Below are 18,655 nucleotides of genomic sequence, written 5' to 3' on the forward strand. Positions count from 1 at the left end.
ATTAATCCTCTTCTCCAGTCGTGTTTTGTGGCCGTTAACTCTTGATCTGACCAACTAACATGCTCCAGAGCCTGCCCCTGTGTGTCTGCATGCCTGTGCCTTGTGCCCAGCTCTCTGGGTTTGTGCTCCTTCTGTTGTGTGGTAGAAAATCCCTGACTTCCTGAGTTTGTGCTGCCTGGGTGTCTCTAGCAACAGAGGGGGGATTTCAGGGGCTTTGTGCTAGAAATATTGACTTTTGGCTTTGTGTAGCAGGCAGTGGCATTTTTAGAAATCTCTGCAGGAAATCCAGGGTGTGGAGAGCAGGGCTGGGATATTTTTTTTTTTTTAAATAGGGAGCTGTGAGGCATTGGAAAATATCTCCTAGCAACAAACAGCAAGGTGGTTTCAGCCTGCTCGTGGCTTCACACACTCACAGGCTCCTGTTGTAAAGCAGCTTCAATTAACAGGAGAAAGCAGATCAAATTCAACCTGGAATAACACTAATAGCAAGAATTGCACCTGCCTAACCCACAGCCAGGCTGGATGGAGCCAGGGAAATAAATGCAGGAGCTGTCTGCTGGCAAGCAGGGCAAGCTTCTCCTTTGGTGGGGAGATGGAGCAGAAGCAGGAGATGCAGGGAACAAGGTGAGTCAGCTGGCAGGGGTCAGGCCAGGGCTCCTCCTGCAGGTCTAGGTTGGCTCAGGTGTGATGGCTGAAGGTTTTGTCCTCCTGCAACTGAAATCAAATGGAATTGATGGGGTGGAGTGCTCAGGGGAGAGTCCTGGGCTGTTTCCCACGGTTTAGAGCCTGGAGGGGACCAGACTCTCACACTTGTTTCAATTCTTCTTGCAGGCCTTTAATTCTGAGACAGATAACTTCAAGCTGGCATATGGAGGGCACCAGTACCACGCCAGCTGTGCCAACTTCTGGATCAACTGTGTGGAGCCCAAACCCCCAGGTCTCATCCTGCCAGACCTGCTCTGAGAGCAGCTGCACTGCAGGTGGAGCTTTGGGTGTCACTGTGCAGGACCTGGGGTAACTGCTCTGTGGAGAGGCTGCAGCTGGGCCAGGTTTGAAACCTTTGGGCTTGATTTTTGGTCCAAAAATCAATGGATTAAAGCCACTGTTACAGATGGTGAAGAATTCACTTGTAATGGCCAAGGTTTCAGGAATAACTGGATATGTAGTATGGCAAAAAAAGAAAACAAAAGAAAGTGGCATTTCAGTCTTTGTGAAGATGAAAACATTATCTTGTGCAAAAGCAGCTGTAACCATGTGCATGGGAGAGGCCAGCATGGAACTTCCCAGAGAGCCTGGAATGCTGGGCTCATTTGCACAGAAACAACCACTGAAATACTTGAAGTCTGTATTTGCAAGCAAATCTTTTCCTTAACGTTTTTGGGACACAGACCTTGATGTTCTTTAAGTATTTGCTGCTGTGATATCACAGCCCATGAGTCACAGCAGCATCCAGGCAGAATGAATTGTTGACTCAGAAGGAGAAGCTGCTGGGTGTTTGTGCTTCCAGTGCTCTGTGGTGGAAGTTGTGCTTGATCAGAACTGGTTAGTGCTGGAAGGTGAGCACTGGAAAACTGCTGTCATTTTCCCTGTGCTGTGTGGATTCTGTAGTGCAGGCAGCTGGAGTTTAAAACTCACAGTCTTTGTTGTAAATACAGATAAACTTCCCTGGATTTGTCCTGAGCTCCAGGCTGGGTTTTGTCTCTCCTGACCTTTTGGGAGCTGTGTGGCTGCAGCACTGCTGGAAGCTGGACTCTGCTGAGGCAGCACATCTGCTGCTGTGGAGATTCTTTCCCTTTTTTGGCTGTGGAGATGCTGTTGCTGATGATGGGATGGCTGTGTGTGACTCCTGCAGTCTGCTGCTACCTGTAGCAACGTGTTCCTGTGACTCAGAGCTGGCAGCACAAGGTGGCCCCTGGCTGCTGCAGCAGGGAGTGGGATCTAACACCCAGAGGGAATTAACCCTGGAATTTGGTGGTCTCAGCAAGCTGTGTTTGAAGCAGGCTTTGTGTCCCTGCTGTTTGTGGCTTTTGCAGGTGCCTCTCTGGACAGGTTTGTGTCACAGACTCTCACTGAATGTTACCTGTACATCTAAAGTACCTGGTTCCTCCTTCAGATCCGGTATCCAGAGGACAGTGCAGGCAATGGAGTGCTGGTTACAGGATTTTAACCCTGGGGGAGCTTCATGGTGTTACAAGGGACACCCCACAACCCTGTCTAGGGCTGCAGGGAATGAGGTGGGCTGTAAATCCACAGGGCACTACTTTCTCCTTAATTCTTTGGCTTAGTCTCTCAGATCTGTTCCTTTCCTCCAGAGAGCTCAACAGCTTCTCCAAGTTAATCCTGCCCCCATTACAAGTACCTGACACTGACCTGTGATTATTTGCTGAAACAGAAATTACAATGAGGAAAACGATGCTTTGTATTTAAAAAACAAACAGGCTTAGTTGTACGAAACTATTAATTAGCCCAAATGAAAGAATCTTGGCTCAGAGGTGTCTGGCTCCTTCCTTACACCAATTACAATAAATCTCCTTGCTGCCTCAAATTAGCTCATTCATGAAATAAAGCACCGTGTGCCTGCAGCTCCAGCTGATCCAGAGGCAGATTTCCCGTGCTGTGCTTCCCACATCCTGCCCAGCAATTACCAAAAAAAGCAGGGAAACAACTCCTTGCTTCTCTCCCTTTCATTTTTTGGAGCTCCAGCACCACAGCTTGTTTTCCAGCACAGTGAGGCTGCTGTGCCCCTCACCAGAGTTCCCACAGGAGTTTGGGGACAGGGAGCCACTGGCAGGTGTTCTCCAGTGATGGGAGAGGCTGGGAATGCTGTGTTGGGAAAAAGGATTTTACTGTCAGCCACCACAGCTCCCCAGCACTTTGCTAGAGAGGAATTTTGTCCCCTTAATTGAAAGAAAATGCCACAGATCAGAGGCCATGGTGTGAAATGTGAAAGCAGCTGCTGCGTTGTCACAGGAGCATCTTCCATGCTGGTTTCTCTGTACCTGTTACCAGCTCAGCCCCTCTCTGAGCTGCAGCCAAGGTGTCTTTTGGCCCATAAAAAAAGGGAAAGGACATTTTACAATTCCATCTGCAGCAGAGCTCACTGAAGGGTGACACTGCTGCTCTCCTGCTCCCAGGCACCATCCCTGTCCTCGTGGGGCAGGGAGGGCTCTGCTGCCAGCAGCTTCAGCCAGGGGAGCACAGGGAGGCTTTGCATGGAGATCCCCTGGGTGAAGGCAGTGCCCAGGAAGGATCAGCTGCAGATCCCAGTCATTCCAATGACTCACTGGAGCATTCAGCATCCTCGGATGTTGTTGCCAGCCAAAGCCCAGTGTCCTTCCAAGCTGTATCCAAGGTGACAGGATTGTCACAGCCCACCTTCCCCCGCTGCCTCTGCTGCAGGACACGCTGCCTTCCCTTTGCTTGGGTCCAATTTCAGACCTGTAACTCCTTTTCCTGCATGGATTCTCTCACTGGAAAAGAGAAACGAGATTTTCTTTGTTTTTTTAGGCAGACAAAAGGGGCTGCCTTGGCGTGACCCGTGGTGAGTGGGGTTTGTGTCTCTTTGTGTACAGTGGCAGTTCTGAGGAACCATTTGCTCGGTTATTTAATGTATTTATGGCTTAACCCCGTGGTGTTCCTGGTGCTCCCCTGCCCTGGCAGCTTCCCCCTGCTGCTGGGGGCTGCTCCAGCCTCTGCCCTGCTCCTCCCTCCTGGTGTTTGGCTGAGTCCCTGCAGCCCCGGAGGTCACCCTGGCATTGTCACCCTGGCATTGTCACCCCCGGAGGTCACCCTGGCATTGTCACCCCTGGCATTGTCACCCCCGGAGGTCACCCTGGCATTGTCACCCCTGGCATTGTCACCCCCGGAGGGCACCCTGGCATTGTCACCCCTGGCATTGTCACCCCCGGAGGTCACCCTGGCATTGTCACCCCCGGAGGTCACCCTGGCATTGTCACCCCTGGAGGTCACCCTGGCATTGTCCCCCCTGGAGGTCACCTGTGCCCTGGCATTGTCACCCCTGGAGGTCACCTGTGGCATTGTCACCCCTCCAGCCTCTGCCCTGCTCCTCCCTCCTGGTGTTTGGCTGAGTCCCTGCAGCCCCGGAGGTCACCCTGGCATTGTCACCCCTGGCATTGTCACCCCTGGCATTGTCACCCCCGGAGGTCACCCTGGCATTGTCACCCCTGGCATTGTCACCCCCGGAGGGCACCCTGGCATTGTCACCTCCTGCGCTCACCATTCATCCCAAGGACTTTTCCTGCCTGGCAGCAGCTCCTCCTGGCTGGGTTTGGTGGGAGCAGCTCCTGCCCTGAGCTCCCTCCTGGTGTGGGCTGAGCAGGAGCTCGTGGGCACCCATGGAGTCCTGTCAGCTGAGTGGGAATCAGACTTGAAACAAAACCTGCCTTTCCAGTGAAAGCTGCTATTGTACAAACTGCTGCTTTGGATTTACTTTTAATTCTGCACCTGTATTTAATTCCAGTTCTCAATGTTAAAATGGGAATGTCATAGTTTTGTGAAGAAGAGCAATCAGAAGACTTCTCTTTCTATTGTGATTCTTCTCCTGCCCTCTGGGCAAATGTTATTTTTCTTCCAGAAGTGGTTTTGTGATTATTAGTTGGAGCTGTTTGGGTTTGTGCTGTGCTGGAGTTGCTGCTGATATTTTAGATCCAGTGAGAATAAGTGTTATTAATTGACTTTAGTACCTTGTTTACTCCCTTAATTCCTGCAATGATTTATAAATCCTGTGTTGAGATTCAAACCTGGTGTTCAATAAAAAGCTCGTTTCATATCTGACCAGCCTGGGAAGCTGAAATATTTATATCATAATGTAAGTGAAACCTGCTCTGTGCCTGGGGTGGGGAAGGTGTCTCACCAAATACTGGAAGGTATAAAATATTTTTCAGACAATTTAGACACCATTTGGAAAAGCCTGTGGGGAGCAGGAGAAAGGGGTGTTCCCCTCAAAGCCAGTGGGTGTGCTCAGAGCAATCCAAGCTAAACCAGGGCTCTTTTTCCTATGGTTTCTGTAGATATGAGAATGGAGAAAAACCTGGATTTTGAGGGGGAAAACACTTGTGTAAAATCTTCTGCTGTAGTGAATACAAGAGGAGCTTTTGCAGTGAAATCCCCACAAGCACTAAGACTGCAGTATAACTTTGAATGGGGATTTCAGGTGAATTCTTGTTTCCTCTTGTGTTTTATGAAGCAATTTCACTTTTTGTAGGTCTAACTTTGCCTTGTGTTTAAAGCCAGCCTTTGGTGCCTTCTTGGCTGAACATCAGCATCTCCCTCTCCCCTCGGTCCGTGTGTGCATAAAATCTAAAGAATAATTCAAAGTGGAGAATTTTTAACCTTCCATTTTTTATACCAGAAATGCTGCTAAACCCTGCTTTGCCCATTTTTAGGTAAAGTTTAATTTTGTGAGCAGATTTCAGTTTTTAGCATTTTTTCCCCTTTAAAATGTCATGTGTTGGAACGTCTCCAAAGCAATGATTAATCTTGATTTTCACTCTCTAGTTCCTCGCTTACCATTTCCCTGGCTGAAGTTTAACTCCTGATAAATTTGGGAGCTGAGTCTGTGTGTCTGCCTGCCACTGGAACTGGGATGCAGCCATGGAACCTGAGCTGGGAGCAGCTGATGGCAAACCTCACCTTCATTTCAGGGGGGCAAAACTCACGGGGAAAAGCAGGAGAAAACATCCTCCAGCTGTTTAAAGGCACTGCTGGGCCTCAGGCTGCTGCTGGAGCTCCACTAGCACAGTTTGGAACAGGAAACCAACACATGTTCTGGTTTAATCTTTATTGATTTTTTTTTTTTACAAGTATAGAATCTCATTTAAATCAGACAGCGATCGCAGCACTCTGCCTGCTCCTCCTCCAGAGGCAACAGAAACTCTGGTGCCTTCTCAGGGCTCCAGTCACACTCCAAGGAACCAGTCCCTGCCCCTGGAGCCATGGGAAGGCTTCTCCAGGGAAGGGCTGGGGCTGGAGTCGCTCCTGGCACACTCCAAGCAAGGCCAGGCCTCTGTCACCGCCCTGGGGACAGAGAGGAGCAGCCCTGGAATGCAGCATAACCTTGAGGACGGAATGGAGAGAGGCAGGGATGGGCTAAGGCAGGACCCGAGGGGAGCTGGAGCTGAGGAACCGGGGGATTCAGCCCTCCCTGGGGGGGTTCACCCTTCCCCGGGGATTCACCCTTCCCCGGGGGGTTCACCCTTCCCCGGGGGGGTTCACCCTTCCCCGGGGGGGTTCAGCCCTCCGGGCTGGGCTGCCTGCCGGGATGCTGCTCGCCCAGCCCAGCCCAGCCCGGGCAGGGGCCATGCACACATTCCTGAGCGTCTCTTTGGCTGCCCAGCGGCTTCAACCCTCTCGCTTCTGGACAAGATCTGTCAACTTTCCACCCACAAAACACACCAGCATTTTCCAGCAGTTGAAGTGTATTCCAGGGCTATTGCCCTGGCATGGAATGAGTGAAAAAGGATCTTGTATTTATTTGATTTGAATTGCTCAATTTTTATTTTACTTGTGGCCGACACGGACTGATTCAATCTTTTTGTTTGTTTGTTCGTTTTTTCCCTTTTTTCCCCCTAACTTTGAATACGATTAAGAGCTGACTAAAGATCTCAAACACTATATACTGAGAGTCACTATGAGTGTTAAAGAAAACACCAGCACCACAGCCCCTGTATTCCTGCCTCCCTGGTGCTTGGAAAACCTGCTGCTGTGGAGCAGGGCCTCGCCAGTGCTGCTCCTGAGCCACTACAGGGTTTTGCAAGGAAGCAAACAAGCTATAACAAAATATCCAGGCTACTACTGCAGCACAAAGCGCGCTTGGGCCATCCACTCTGCCCAATGCCTCTGAGGCCCTTCCTCGCAGGATCCTAATAAACTGACTAAAAAAAGGAAAAATAGACGTAGGCTTTATGGAAGGAATAAACTTATAATGAGACCTGGTTTTGCTAAATCAGAGATGCAGATGGGAAATCCCCGTAGAGAAAAATGCTTTGAAGGGAATCGTTGGCCTTGCAGGTTAGTGAGGTGAGAATTGAGGTTCTGCTGTATGGTGGAGAACCAAAGTTGGCTGTAGAAGGAGAAGGGAACATCTCCAGCCTGGTGGACTCGAAACAGCGCGTCCCCTCCGTCGTGCTTCCCCTCTGCAGTCCCATTAAATTCCCCAGTAAGGCATCAGGGGTCTCCTCTCTCTCTCGTAAACGTCTGGGATGATGCCATAGGGCGTCTGTACCATTTTAACCGTGGTCTTCCCAAAGAGCTTCCTCTCGTAGTCTATCAGCTGCCTCCAGAAGCCCACGTTGGGCCGGATCACGGGGCGCCGCGACTTGACCCAGTTGTAGGCCTCGAAGAGGGAGACCTTGTGGTACTTCATGAGGAAGGCGATGCAGAGCGTGGCCGACCTGCTGACGCCGGCGGCGCAGTGCACCAGCGCGGCGCCGTGCTTCCGCGCCACGCTGTGGATCTTGTCGGCCACGCTGTCGAAGTACAGCGAGATGGGGGCGTTGGGCATGTCAGCCAAAGGCACTTTGACGTACTCAAACTGCGGCCAGTTGAAGTTGGGGATCTCGATGGTGGCGTTGATGATGCAGGTGATGCCCCGGGACAGCAGCAGGTGCCGGTTGGAGGCGACGCTGCCCCGGCTCAGGTACAGCGAGGGCGTGATCTGGGCGATGCCCCCCAGGGCACCTTCGGAGAGCATTCGCGGAGCCATCAGAGTTCTCGGCAGGGAGTTGTGGCTTCTGGAGGTCATGGAGGATCCTTGGCACTCAGGCTTCCATTATGGGAAGAGAGCCAAGGGGATCTGCAGCCAAGGGAGGGATTGTCTGGCCTGGTGGCGGCAGGACAGCGAGAGCTCCCGCTGCTTAGTCACTGCAAAACACAAGCGAGGCCACGTGAGCGGGGAGCTGTCCCTCACCTGTGTCTGTGCCAGGGAACAGGAAAGCCCAGCTCGCCCTGCTGTGGCCTGGCAAAGCTCCGTGGGGAATGTGGGGCTGGGCTCACAGTGCTCATTACTGCTGTCCCCCAGGCACTGCCTGGACAGATAGTAACAAAAAAAATCTTCAGCCTAATTAACTCCGATTACTGGCCAAGGGTTTACCTGTGGGCCTGGACAGCATCTCACCTGGAGCAGCACGTGGAAGGTGAGCTACACCTTTTCCGTGCTCAAACACAGCAGCTTCACAGCTGGCCACAGTTCAAAGGGATGGTGAGGAACAGCAGATGCCAGCAATTTCCAGCACGCTGCCCTCTCCCCAGTGCCACCCTTCTCCTTTTTAGGTGTAGGAAAGGCCCCGCCAAAGCACACAAACAGAGGAAAGTCGCTCATTAGGAAAGGCGGTGAGTCACGTCCAGCCCCATCAGTCATCGGCTCTCACGGAGGCAGGGCAAGTGTGGAAAGAGTGACCTGGTTATGTCAGAAGCTGGGAGGAAAACCCAAGAGCTGAGGCTGGGACAGGGGAGGCTCTTGTCCTGCTTTAATGCCTGACTGATGCTTGGCAGAAGCCTGGGATCACCTCCGAGAGCCACACGGGCCTGGAGGGTCCCTGCTCTGACTCCCCCTGCTCCTCTGGGGCACCTCCAAAGCCAGGGAGAAGCTGCAGGCAAGGGGATGAGCCCTGGAGTATCAATAATTTATCAGTTTGTGTATTCTCTGTTTGGAGAAGGGCACAGAAAGGCTCCAGTCTGTGCAGGCTGGGGAGTCCCTGCCCAGGTACCTCTGAGCCCACCCTGGTGGCACTGGCAGAGCTGAGGGGACTTGGGATGCTCAGGGCCTTGGGGAGACGGATCTGTCCCTCCAGAATTCCTAATTATTTTAAGAGGGTCCTTTAAAGGTCTGTGGCTTCCCCTGCCCTCAGCTGTGTGCCCTCATGTCATGCTCTGGGAAGCACCAGCAGGTCCCAGCATGGCTGGTGGTGCTGCCAGTGGATTTTTGGCTCTGTGGCAGAGAAACTTAATGAGCATAGCGTGGCCTCCTCCGTGGCTCTTCCCTGCTGGCAACTACTTGAGCAGCTCCTGAAGCTGTGGACCTAAACCTGTAAAAGTTCCTGCCCCAACAAGGTTTTTGCTGCAGCTACGAGTGCTCAGCTTCCACCCAGCTGGAGCAGCAAGGAAAGGTGTGTTTTTTTCAGAGGAATAAAGTTCTTTGAGCAGGGGAAATCCCTGCTCTCAAGCAGCTCTTACTGACAATGCAAAGGATTTGGGCACTTACCCTTGGTCACAAAGTCCTGCTCTAAGTCACGGAGTGGCACCGCGTGCCCTGGGCTGCTGGGGCTGGGACGGCTCAGGGAGAGTGTCCAGTGCTGAGCTGGGGAGACAAAAGAGCATGGATTGTACTGGGATCTGTGCTGGACACCAGTCAGGGGGGTGTCCAGGAACTGGGAGGGAGGACCACGGCTTCCCCACAGAGAGACTGAGGACTCAGGGTGGCACTTGCTGCCAAATGTCACCAATTCCTGCCAACACGGCACTCAAATCACGGTGAGCCCACAGGAATCTGAGGCTGGCACAGAAGTCATGGCTCAAAAATAATTAAGTCATTTAAGTAATTAATTTACTCTAATGTCTTCTTTAGTATCCACCCAAGCCCAGACAGCTGGGGCAGATCTGTGTCCTAACGGTGCCCAAGCCACCCACTGGGGACCCCCTGTTCCCCATTCCTGGAAATGGGAAGGGGCAGAGCTGATGCCAGAGGCACAGCACCATGCTCCCAAAAAGCTGAGGATGGGGCCAACACCCCGTTCCTTTCCCAGACCCCCTCAGAGTGGAGGTGAATCACCTGGGAAACGCTGCTGGATGAGAGCAGTGCTGTCCCGAACCAGCTCTGAGCAAGGCAGAGCCTCCAGCTGCTCCCGGGGCAGCTGGAGCAGTTTGGGAAGGGCTCTGCTGCTTTCCATAAAGTGGTTCCTGTTTGCAGGCAGGAACTTATCCAGGGATTTGCATGTGACAGGCTGGGCTTGCTCTGCAAACTGGGGCTGCCATGCCAGCGGCAAACACCTGCTCATCCCATCCCATCCCATCCCATCCCATCCCATCCCATCCCATCCCATCCCAGCTGGCTCCAAGCCCCATCCAGCCTGTCCCTGGACATCTCCAGGGACGCAGGGGCAGCCACAGCTGCTCCATCCAACCTGTTACATCCCAGCACACACACAAAGCATCCCCGGGGCTCGGCATGGCCGACACAGCTCCCCCCCCGAACCAGAGCAGCTCTCAGCCAGAAGGAGGGAGTATCTTGAGGAGAACCTCATTATTCCAGCGAGGGATGAGGCTGCTGTGCCCACAGCCCAGGTGCCCGGGGCTGGGGACAGCCCTTATGCAGCGCCGTGTCCCCTGGGTGCTGTGCCCGCAGCGGGAGCTGGCTGGGATGGCACCGGCTGCGACTGCTGGCTCAGGCATGTGACAGAGCCACGCTGCTGCCCACACACACCGGGCTGAGCAGCTGCTGGGAGCTGCGAAGGGAAGGGGCTCGTCTGCCTGGGCTGGCAGCAGCTCCGGCTCCCGCAGGCTCGCAGGTGTGAGCCTTCATCGGTGCCCAGCCCTGCATCCCTCCTGCCCGGCCCCAAGTGCCCTGCTTTGCTGCCTGAGAGTCCCAGGTGAGAGCCTTCATCGGTGCCCAGCCCTGCACCCCTCCTGCCCGGCCCCAAGTGCCCTGCTTTGCTGCCTGAGAGTCCCAGGTGTGAGCCTTCATCGGTGCCCAGCCCTGCATCCCTCCTGCCCGGCCCTGCTTTGCTCCCGTGAGAGTCCCCCTGCCTTTCCCAGCACACCCGCCTTATCCCACCGCATCCCGCTGTAATCCAACACTGTTGCTCTTCACGCAGCCATTCCCCTCATTGTGCTGGGGCAGAGGAAGAGAAAAGGAATGAAAAGCCTCCTCCCAGCCGAGGCTGAGTGCAGAACAAAAAAGGAGAAAATCGCTGAAGATGGAACAAAGCACTCCCACAGCCCGGCGTGGCTGTGCCTGGGAAGGCTGATGGCACAAGAGGCTCCTGGCAGGGCACAGGGAGGGGCACCGGTGCCCCTTCAGCCTCTGCATGCCAGGAACAGCCAGGGTGCCCCACCTCATGGAAATAAAAACCCCACCTCTTCTCCCACTGCTCCTTGGCTGGGGTTTCTGAGTGCTGGCATAGGCTGGGGAGTCACAGCAGCCCAAAGCTGGTGCCCCAGGGTGCTGGAGCCTGTCCAAGGGCTGCATCCAGAACCGTCCCTAAAGCAGCACTGGAAGTGCCCTCCAAAGGAGCTGGAATGTCACTGGGCTTTCCTGCAAAGGCCTGACATCCCCAGGGGTGCAGATGGCCCTTCAGGAGAACAGTGGGCCGGCAGCATCCAGGTGCTCCTGCCATCACATCCTCCTTTTCTGGGCTGACTCCAGTTAATGAATTAATTAATCTTGCAGCAGCCCTGACCCACAGGAAATCCCTTTCCAGACTGTGACTTGGTCTTACCCACGTGCTGATCCCAGACAGTGCCCAGAGGGAGGGCTGGGACCCTGGGGTGGCAGGGGGTCCCCGGGGTGGCAGAGGGACCCCGCTGCAGCAGGGGCAGGACTGCAGCAGCCTCCTCCCTCCCCGGCAGACTGGTGGGTTCTGCCATTTCCCTCCTCTGCATAATCAGGGGTGGGGGAAGCCAGTGGCTAATTACAGCCTGGAGAACACTCTGCTCTTCAAAGCCTCCAGGTCCTTTCCCAGCGCTCCTGGCCAGCACCATCCTCAGGTTTATGGCGAGGGGATACTTCTCCAGCCCCCATCCACCTGGATCTCATCCTGCACCCAGCAGCTCTGCAGCTCCCAGGTCTCTCCTGCTGCACCTCCAGGCTGAGCTTCGTGCCTCCCTGGTGGCAGGAGGAGGGGCAGGTGCCTAGCCCTGTAGCTGCTCCCATGGAAGGCTGGCTGTATCCCACCTGGGCTGGATCTCCTGGCCCCAGAGCAGCTCCTTTCCAGGTAAGAGGAATTCCAAAGCAATGCAGCAACCCCGAAGCCGTGCTTGGTGCTTTGGTGGTGCAGCCCCTTGGAAAGGTTGCTGCTGGCAATGCTCGTGGCTCTGCTCTTCCAAATCTTGCAACAGCTGGAGTTTGTTTCTCTTGCTTTCATTCCTGGGAACGCAGTCCTGTTAACAAAGGCTGAAATTCCCACGGGAAAGCATTGCTGGTTCCTGGACCTCCTGAGAAAGACTTGAAAACACCTCTGGAAGCTCAAATGACAAACAGGGTGAGTTTGTGAGTTGAGTGCTGTGATCTCCAGGACAGGAAGGAGAACTGGTCGGGCTCTAGACAATGAGTTGGCAAGTCTGAGCTTCTGCCTTCTTATTCTGGTGCTGCCGGGTGGTTTGCTCTGATTTTTAAGGGTTTTTTTTTGTTTGTTTGTTTTTTAATGCAGCTCCTCTGTCTTGAGAGCTGAGGCTGTGGCTTGTCCCTGGGGCACTTGAGTTTCTGTTGGGCTGTGTGGCAGGAACAAGCATGGGGCTGGTACCTGGACAGGTGAGAGCTCCCCTTTCCCCCTCTGGAGCTCAGATTTAGTGCAGGGTGGGCCCTGCTCTGCCCAGGGAACAGAGACACTGAAGGCCCTGGTTTAATTCCCAGATCATCATCTGGGATTTGAAGCAGGTTTGTGGGCTGGGTGTGCAAAATGTCAGTACTGAGGCAAGGCTTCTCCCCCCTCCCAGGAGAGGAAAAGTTATTCATTTTGGAGATGACAAATGCTCTCTAATCCTGCAGTAAAGAGAAGAGTCAATATCGCAGGCGCTGAATGAACGAGCCTGCTCAGGGCTCTTCCCAGCCAGGCTGAACAGCAAATTGCTTCAGAAATGGTCCTGGAGAGTGGCATTTCAAATAAATTTCAGCAGACAGCACAAACTGCAGCCATTCTGGGGTCAGGGCTTGCTTGTGCTGAGTCCAAGGGAGCCCAAAGCAGAGCTGGGAGGGGAGAGAACGAGTGGGAGCTGCCGGCTCCTCTCTTCCTAGCCCTTGGTTCTGCTCTCCTGCCTTTGGTTGTGCTCCTGGAGCCATCACAGGCTCCTCTCGTGTGGGTCAGGGCCATCAGCACATCCTCACCACGGAAAGGTCGAGTGGCTCGGGTTTGGAATGGGAAAGAAGGAAGGGGAGCAGGCGGGGTGATCTGGGCTGAGACAGAGGATGCTGCGACCAACCCCCGAGTGATTCTGCTGGCAGCCTGGGCTGGCCTCTCCGAGCAGGATGGGAGCTGTCAGATGTTAAATCAAGATAATAATCTGTCTGCCCGGAGCTCTGAGCAGGCCTGGCTGCTTGTGCAGCTCCCAGCACAGCTGGGTCCCCGCGCTTGCCAGAACACACCAGTAACTTCCCCCAGGATCCACAAAAAGGGGAATCGTGCCCAAAACGCACGACAAGACACCCTGCAACCAGTCCCTGGCTCTCCTGGGAAGCTGAACGACCCCAGAGCAAGCAGGTTGGTCTGCAAGCACAGAGTCCTGCCTGCCCCCCGTGCCTGGCATGCAGGCTGCTCCCAGAGCCAGGGCAGCATCCCGGGTGCAGGGCTGGCAATCCCTCAGGAGCCTGTCCCAGCCTGCTGCCTCACTCCAGAGGGGTGACAGCTGACACTCCTGTGTCCCTCCCGCTGGCAGCAGTGGGGTGAGGCCAGGGCTTGGCAAGGCTCAGCCACTGCCTCCTGCCTCTGCTGAGGATGAGCCACCCTCGCTCCACAGGCAGGCTCTGCTCCCACAGGGCAGCACCGAGGCTCGGGCTGGCACCAGGCTCAGGGCTGGTGACTCTAACCCAGCCCGAGGTGCTGAGCAGTGCCCGAGTGCTCTGCCGGCCAAAAGCACCCCCTGACTGCCATTCTCCCAGCAGGAAAAACGGGCGGTGAGGTTTTCCATCTGAGCATGCCGCTGGGTGCCACGGGCAGGGTCCCAGGCTGCCAGGCAGGGCAGCAGCTCGGCAGCCTCTGGATTCCCACTGCCACCAACTCCTGCGACAGCGGCGCTGCCCACGGCCACGCTGTGATCCCTGCCACGCTGTGATCCTGCTGTGCAGCCGCCCCCTTCCACAGCAGGAACAGGCACTGCTGCCTCTCCAGCTGGCAGCTGGATCCTGCCAGCTGCCAGCCAAACCTCTGGCCACAGGGAGAGCTGCCGGCCGCAGGGACGGAGCGAGACGGGCAGCGGGCACAACCTGGGGCACGCTGGTATTTAGAAATCCTTGCTCTGCTCTGAGGACAAGGCTCCCTCGGCAAGCAGCGAGGGATTTGATGCAAGAAAAACAAACCATCTTTCTTTTAAACGCCACGTCTGTGCTTTCAGAGCCACGGGCTCTGTGTGCTGCTCGCTGGGAGAGCGCAGCGGGGGCACAGGGCTCCCCAAGCATGGAGGCCACCTGCATCCTGCCTAAAAACTCCTGGGAGGCACGTGAAATGCTTTAAAATCCACAACTAAGCTGTGAGGAGTCACCAAGGGATCCGACAGTTGCGTGCAGCATCGGTTCCTGAGCACTGAGGGCTGTTTTCCAGCCCCGAGTGGTGATACCGCCTCTTCTGGAGCACCACAGATTATTCCAGCGCCAGCTGATGGCATCTGGATTGCAGGTGGAGTTTAGGAAAGCTCCATCCCCTGCTCCCTGTGTCCAAGTGTGACCCCGGGGGAGGTGGATGGAGAGCAGGGGGGGCACGTTCAGGGAGCAGACCCACGCCTGGCTCTGGCTCCCGGGGTGCTGCAAGATGGAGCCTTGTTTTTTCCGGAGCCGTGCCCTGCGCAGTCACAGCTGACAGGAGGGACACAATCTCTTCCCTGTTAGCAGAACAAAACACAGGGACCTGGTGTGATTGCTCGTGTGTGACCCTGCCGGGCCCAGGGCTGTGCCTGCTGCTCGTGGGGCTCTGCCCCAGCCCACCCCAGAGCCCATGAAATTGAAGGCAGCTGCGAATTCGCTGCGACGTGTCCTGGAAACGGCCCGGTGCCTCCGTGCTGGCCTCACCCGGGCCTTTTCCAGGGGCACTGCCAACTGCTGCATGCTCTCAGCTGCCTGGCTTCCCAGGGGGGCTCAAAGATGAACCTGATGGTGGCACATTCCCCTCCGGAGGCACTCCCGGCAGGCAGGGGCTGGCTGGGCACGGCGGGGAGCACAGGGATGTGCCCGCAGCAGCTGTGAGGAATGAGGTCAGCTCTGGGGCAGGGGCTGCCCACGCCTTGCCCAGGCTGCCCGAGGCCGGGCAGGGGAGCACAGGGATGTGCCCGCAGCAGCTGTGAGGAATGAGGTCAGCTCTGAGCACACCCGTGGGGTTGTGTCGGGTGACAGGCAGAGAGGCTTTTTAATCAGTTTGGGGGAGATGGAGTTTATTTACACGTGGGGCTTCCTCCCCTGTGAGCAGCACCCCTCGGCTCCCTGGAGGAGCTCTGGCTGCTCCAGGCTGGGGGGAATTTTCTTTCCCAGGGATGCTGTGCAAATTCACATTTCCTCCTGCCCCTAAAGGGAGGGACCTGCAGATCCCCCCACACTGCAGGGTGGGATGGTGAAAATAAATGAGAATTAATTCTCATTGGCCTGGGAATCCTGACCCATCTGGCCTAGGGGTGACTGTGGCAGCACCTGTTGATTCTTCCTGCTGGGAACCCCAAACCTGCCTGATTATGATAATTTTATACTATTTTTGAAGCAGGGGAGTAGCTGTGTGAGCTGAGCCCACGCACTGCCTGCACCACAGGTGCCCCGGGAAGGGTGGGCAGTGCCTTTGCCTCCCAGTTCCTGGCTTTATTCCCAAGCATCCAGGGAGCTGGGGCTCCTGTTCAGAGATTCCTCAGCTATTTCCAAATGCCAGAGCCCTCTCTTCACGTCATGGCTGCTCAGAGTGTCCTTTCTGAAGCGATAAATGGGTGTGTGTGTGCTGTGTACCTGGAGAGGAGGGGCTGGGAGAAGCTCCCGTGCCTGGTTTGAGGTGTTACCCCTCCCTTCCAGGGAAAACCACCCTGGAAGGAAAGTCCTGCAGCGGTGGCAGGAAGCCTGGAAGGCTTCTCTGGTGAACAGCCTGTAGGAGATGGCTCTGGTGGGGTCAGCACATGGTGCTCCCAGGCCCCACTGCCCTGCTCAGGTGCCTTTTCCCCACTCCTCATTCCCAGCCTTTTCCTGCATGCCCAGGCGTGCAGGTGGCTGGTTCCGTGGGACAAAGCTGGTTCTGGCTCCCCGAGCAGAGACCTGAGACTTTTTTGGTGGTGGCTCTGCATCCCTTTTTTCCTCCCTCCCATGGAGCCTGGCTCAGGCAGATTTCCCCCCACATCCTGTATGTTTCTAGCACTGGAGCAGCATGAGCTCTCCGGCTTTCCAGCTCTGAGATTCCAGCTGGGATCAGGTTTTGAATTAAGCCATGCAAATTTCCATCTTGCCCTGACCAACGAGGAAGCAGTGCCAGAGCCCAGAGCAGACCCCGCAGCGAGGACTCGAGGACTCGGATGAAATCCCTGGGATTTCACCTTTGTTCCTGGAGGAAACCGGGATGTCTGTGTCCCTGTCCAGGGGGCAGGAAGGACAGGCAGAGCTGCACGTTCACACCTTCCAGGCACAAATTGATTAAAACCTGCTGCATTACTGCTCCCCTGACGTTCACCAGGGTCACGTCAGCCAAGTCGTGGCATCAGATCTCTCTGCCAGCGGGGAACAGCACGTGTCCCCCAAATTAGGGATCCTTCCTTCCCATTCCTTGGGAACCAGAGTGCCACAGAGCCCGTCCCAACCACCGGGAACACAGCAAACACCAAGGTTTACAGCGAGGCCTGGGGGAGGAATCCACTCCCTGCCAGAGAAGGGCAGCTGAGCCGGTGTATCATAAGGGAAAACAGTGTTTTGTCAGTGCTAATCCTCCACCATTCCTGAGGCAGGGGCATTAGGGATAAACTGAACTTGCAACATGATATTAAGGCATCTGCCAACACTCAAACCTCCAGAATAAAAGGCTCATTTGCTGCCCAGTCGAACAGGTTATAATCCTGCCCCATCTCCCTACAGCCAAATGCCACTCATTGATTACCGGTGTTGCTCAAAGCAGCTGCTCCGGAGCTGAGTCAAGGGCCGTGCATGCAGCCGGGCTGGATGTGAGGCCGGGCAGCTGCAGGCACCCAGCGGGGCTTGGGGACACCGGGGTGCCCTGGGAGAGGGGGTGTGGAGGGCAGGAGCCAGGGATGGGAGCCAGGGCAGGAGTGCAAGGGCAGGATCTAGGGATGGAAGAGAGGGCAGGAGCCAGGGATGGGAGCTCCACTCCAGCACACTGATGGGCAGGAGCCAGGGATGGATGCTCAGAGCAGGAGTGCAAGGGCAGGATCTAGGAATGCGAGAGAGGGCAGGAGCCAGGGATTGGAGAGAGGGCAGGAGGCAGGGATGGGTGCCCACAGCAGGGGTGCAAGAGCAGGATCCAGGGATGGAAGGAAGGGCAAGAGCCAGGGATGGATGACCAGAGCAGGAGTGCAAGGGCAGGAGCCAGGGATGGGAGCCCACAGCAGGGGTGCAAGAGCAGGGTCCAGGGGATGATGCTGAGCTGGGGGTGCCGCGGGCAGCAGCCAGAGGTGGGTGCGGAGCCAGGATGCAGGGATGGAGCCCTGCTCCAGCACAGCCCGGGCTGGGGCTGGCTCCACGTCGAGCAACCCCCGGAGCCGTGCCCGCGGCTGCCCCGGTGCAGCTCGGAGGTGCCCCCCGCTCTCCCGCCGGGCTCAGCCGGGCTCTGAGCAGCGCCCACCGCGTTCTTTGCCGCGTCCCGCTCCGTGGGGCTCCCCGGCCGCCCCGTCCCGCCGCAGCGGGGCCGCTGTCCCGCGGCACAACCCCGGTACCCTGAGCCCGCCGCGGATCGGAACCTCCCCGCGTCCCGTCCCGCCCGCCGGGGGCCCCTCCGGAGGCACCGTAAGCGAGCGGGGCGGGCTGGGGACAGCGAACACAGCGGGGAACGGCGGGGCCCCCCAGCCCGAGCGCCCCGGCTCCCCCCGCCCGGCCCTGCCCGTCCCTACCATGGCTCCCGGGCGGCGGCTCCGCGCTCCCTCGCGGCCGTGGCGGCGGCGGGCCGGGACTTTTATCGTGCTCGGCCGGCTCCGTCTCGGCGGTGCCACCTGACCGCGGCTGCCGGGGCCGCCCCCGCCCGCAGAGCCGCCGTTACCAGGCTACGGGGGGCGGCCCGGCCCGGCCCCCGGGCGGGGGCTCCGGGAGACCGGCCCCGCTTAAAGGCGCCGCCGCCGCCGGGCCCGCGGGGCCTGTGGGAGTGGGAGCCGCTGTGGGGGCGGCGAGGCCCTGTGGGGACGGGAACAGGGGGCTCCCGGGGGCGACATGGCGGGGTCGCTGTGGGGATGGGAACAGCTGAGTGTCACTGTGGAGAAAACACGGGGTCCCTGTGGGGATGTGGCTCCTCTGTGTGGGGACGAGTGGGGGTCCCTGTGAGGATGGAGACAGTGGGGATCCCAGTGGGGACATGATGGGATCACTGTGGGGATGGGATGTGTTGAAGTCAGTGAAGGGCCATGGCAGGGAGAGGTGGTCGCTGTGGGCACAGGGATGTGGCAGGGTCCCACTGGGGACGGCACATCGTGTGGGGATGTGGCAGGGCCCAGGACATCCCTTGTTAGGGATGGGACATGCCATGTCCCTGTGGGGACCCTGCCAGTGTGTGTGGGGACAAGGTGGAGTGCCTTTGGGGATGGGGATGTGCCA

At 56.6% G+C, this 18,655-nt stretch overlaps 2 protein-coding genes across 2 annotated transcripts in view; one reads left to right on the forward strand and one right to left on the reverse strand.

The window, feature by feature from the left end:
- SYNRG (synergin gamma) overlaps positions 1-4,012 on the forward strand; it is a 36,553-nt gene extending 32,541 nt beyond the window's left edge. The window contains 1 exon segment of the mRNA XM_041425280.1: positions 832-4,012. Within this exon segment, the coding sequence (XP_041281214.1) occupies positions 832-963 (132 nt within the window). The 3' untranslated portion in view covers positions 964-4,012.
- A 2,480-nt stretch (positions 4,013-6,492) lies between these two features.
- Positions 6,493-18,087, reverse strand: DUSP14 (dual specificity phosphatase 14). The gene is made up of 3 exons (XM_041425315.1): positions 17,962-18,087; positions 9,221-9,316; positions 6,493-7,881 (listed from the first exon to the last, which is right to left on the reverse strand). Exon 3 carries the CDS (start codon positions 7,760-7,762, stop codon positions 7,166-7,168), a length of 597 nt encoding a protein of 198 aa, XP_041281249.1. The 5' UTR covers positions 7,763-7,881; positions 9,221-9,316; positions 17,962-18,087; the 3' UTR covers positions 6,493-7,165.
- Positions 18,088-18,655: the final 568 nt, after the last annotated feature.

Source organism: Onychostruthus taczanowskii, unplaced genomic scaffold, assembly GCF_017590055.1.
Source record: "Onychostruthus taczanowskii isolate IOZ18803 unplaced genomic scaffold, ASM1759005v1 scaffold89, whole genome shotgun sequence".
Taxonomy (NCBI): domain Eukaryota; kingdom Metazoa; phylum Chordata; class Aves; order Passeriformes; family Passeridae; genus Onychostruthus; species Onychostruthus taczanowskii.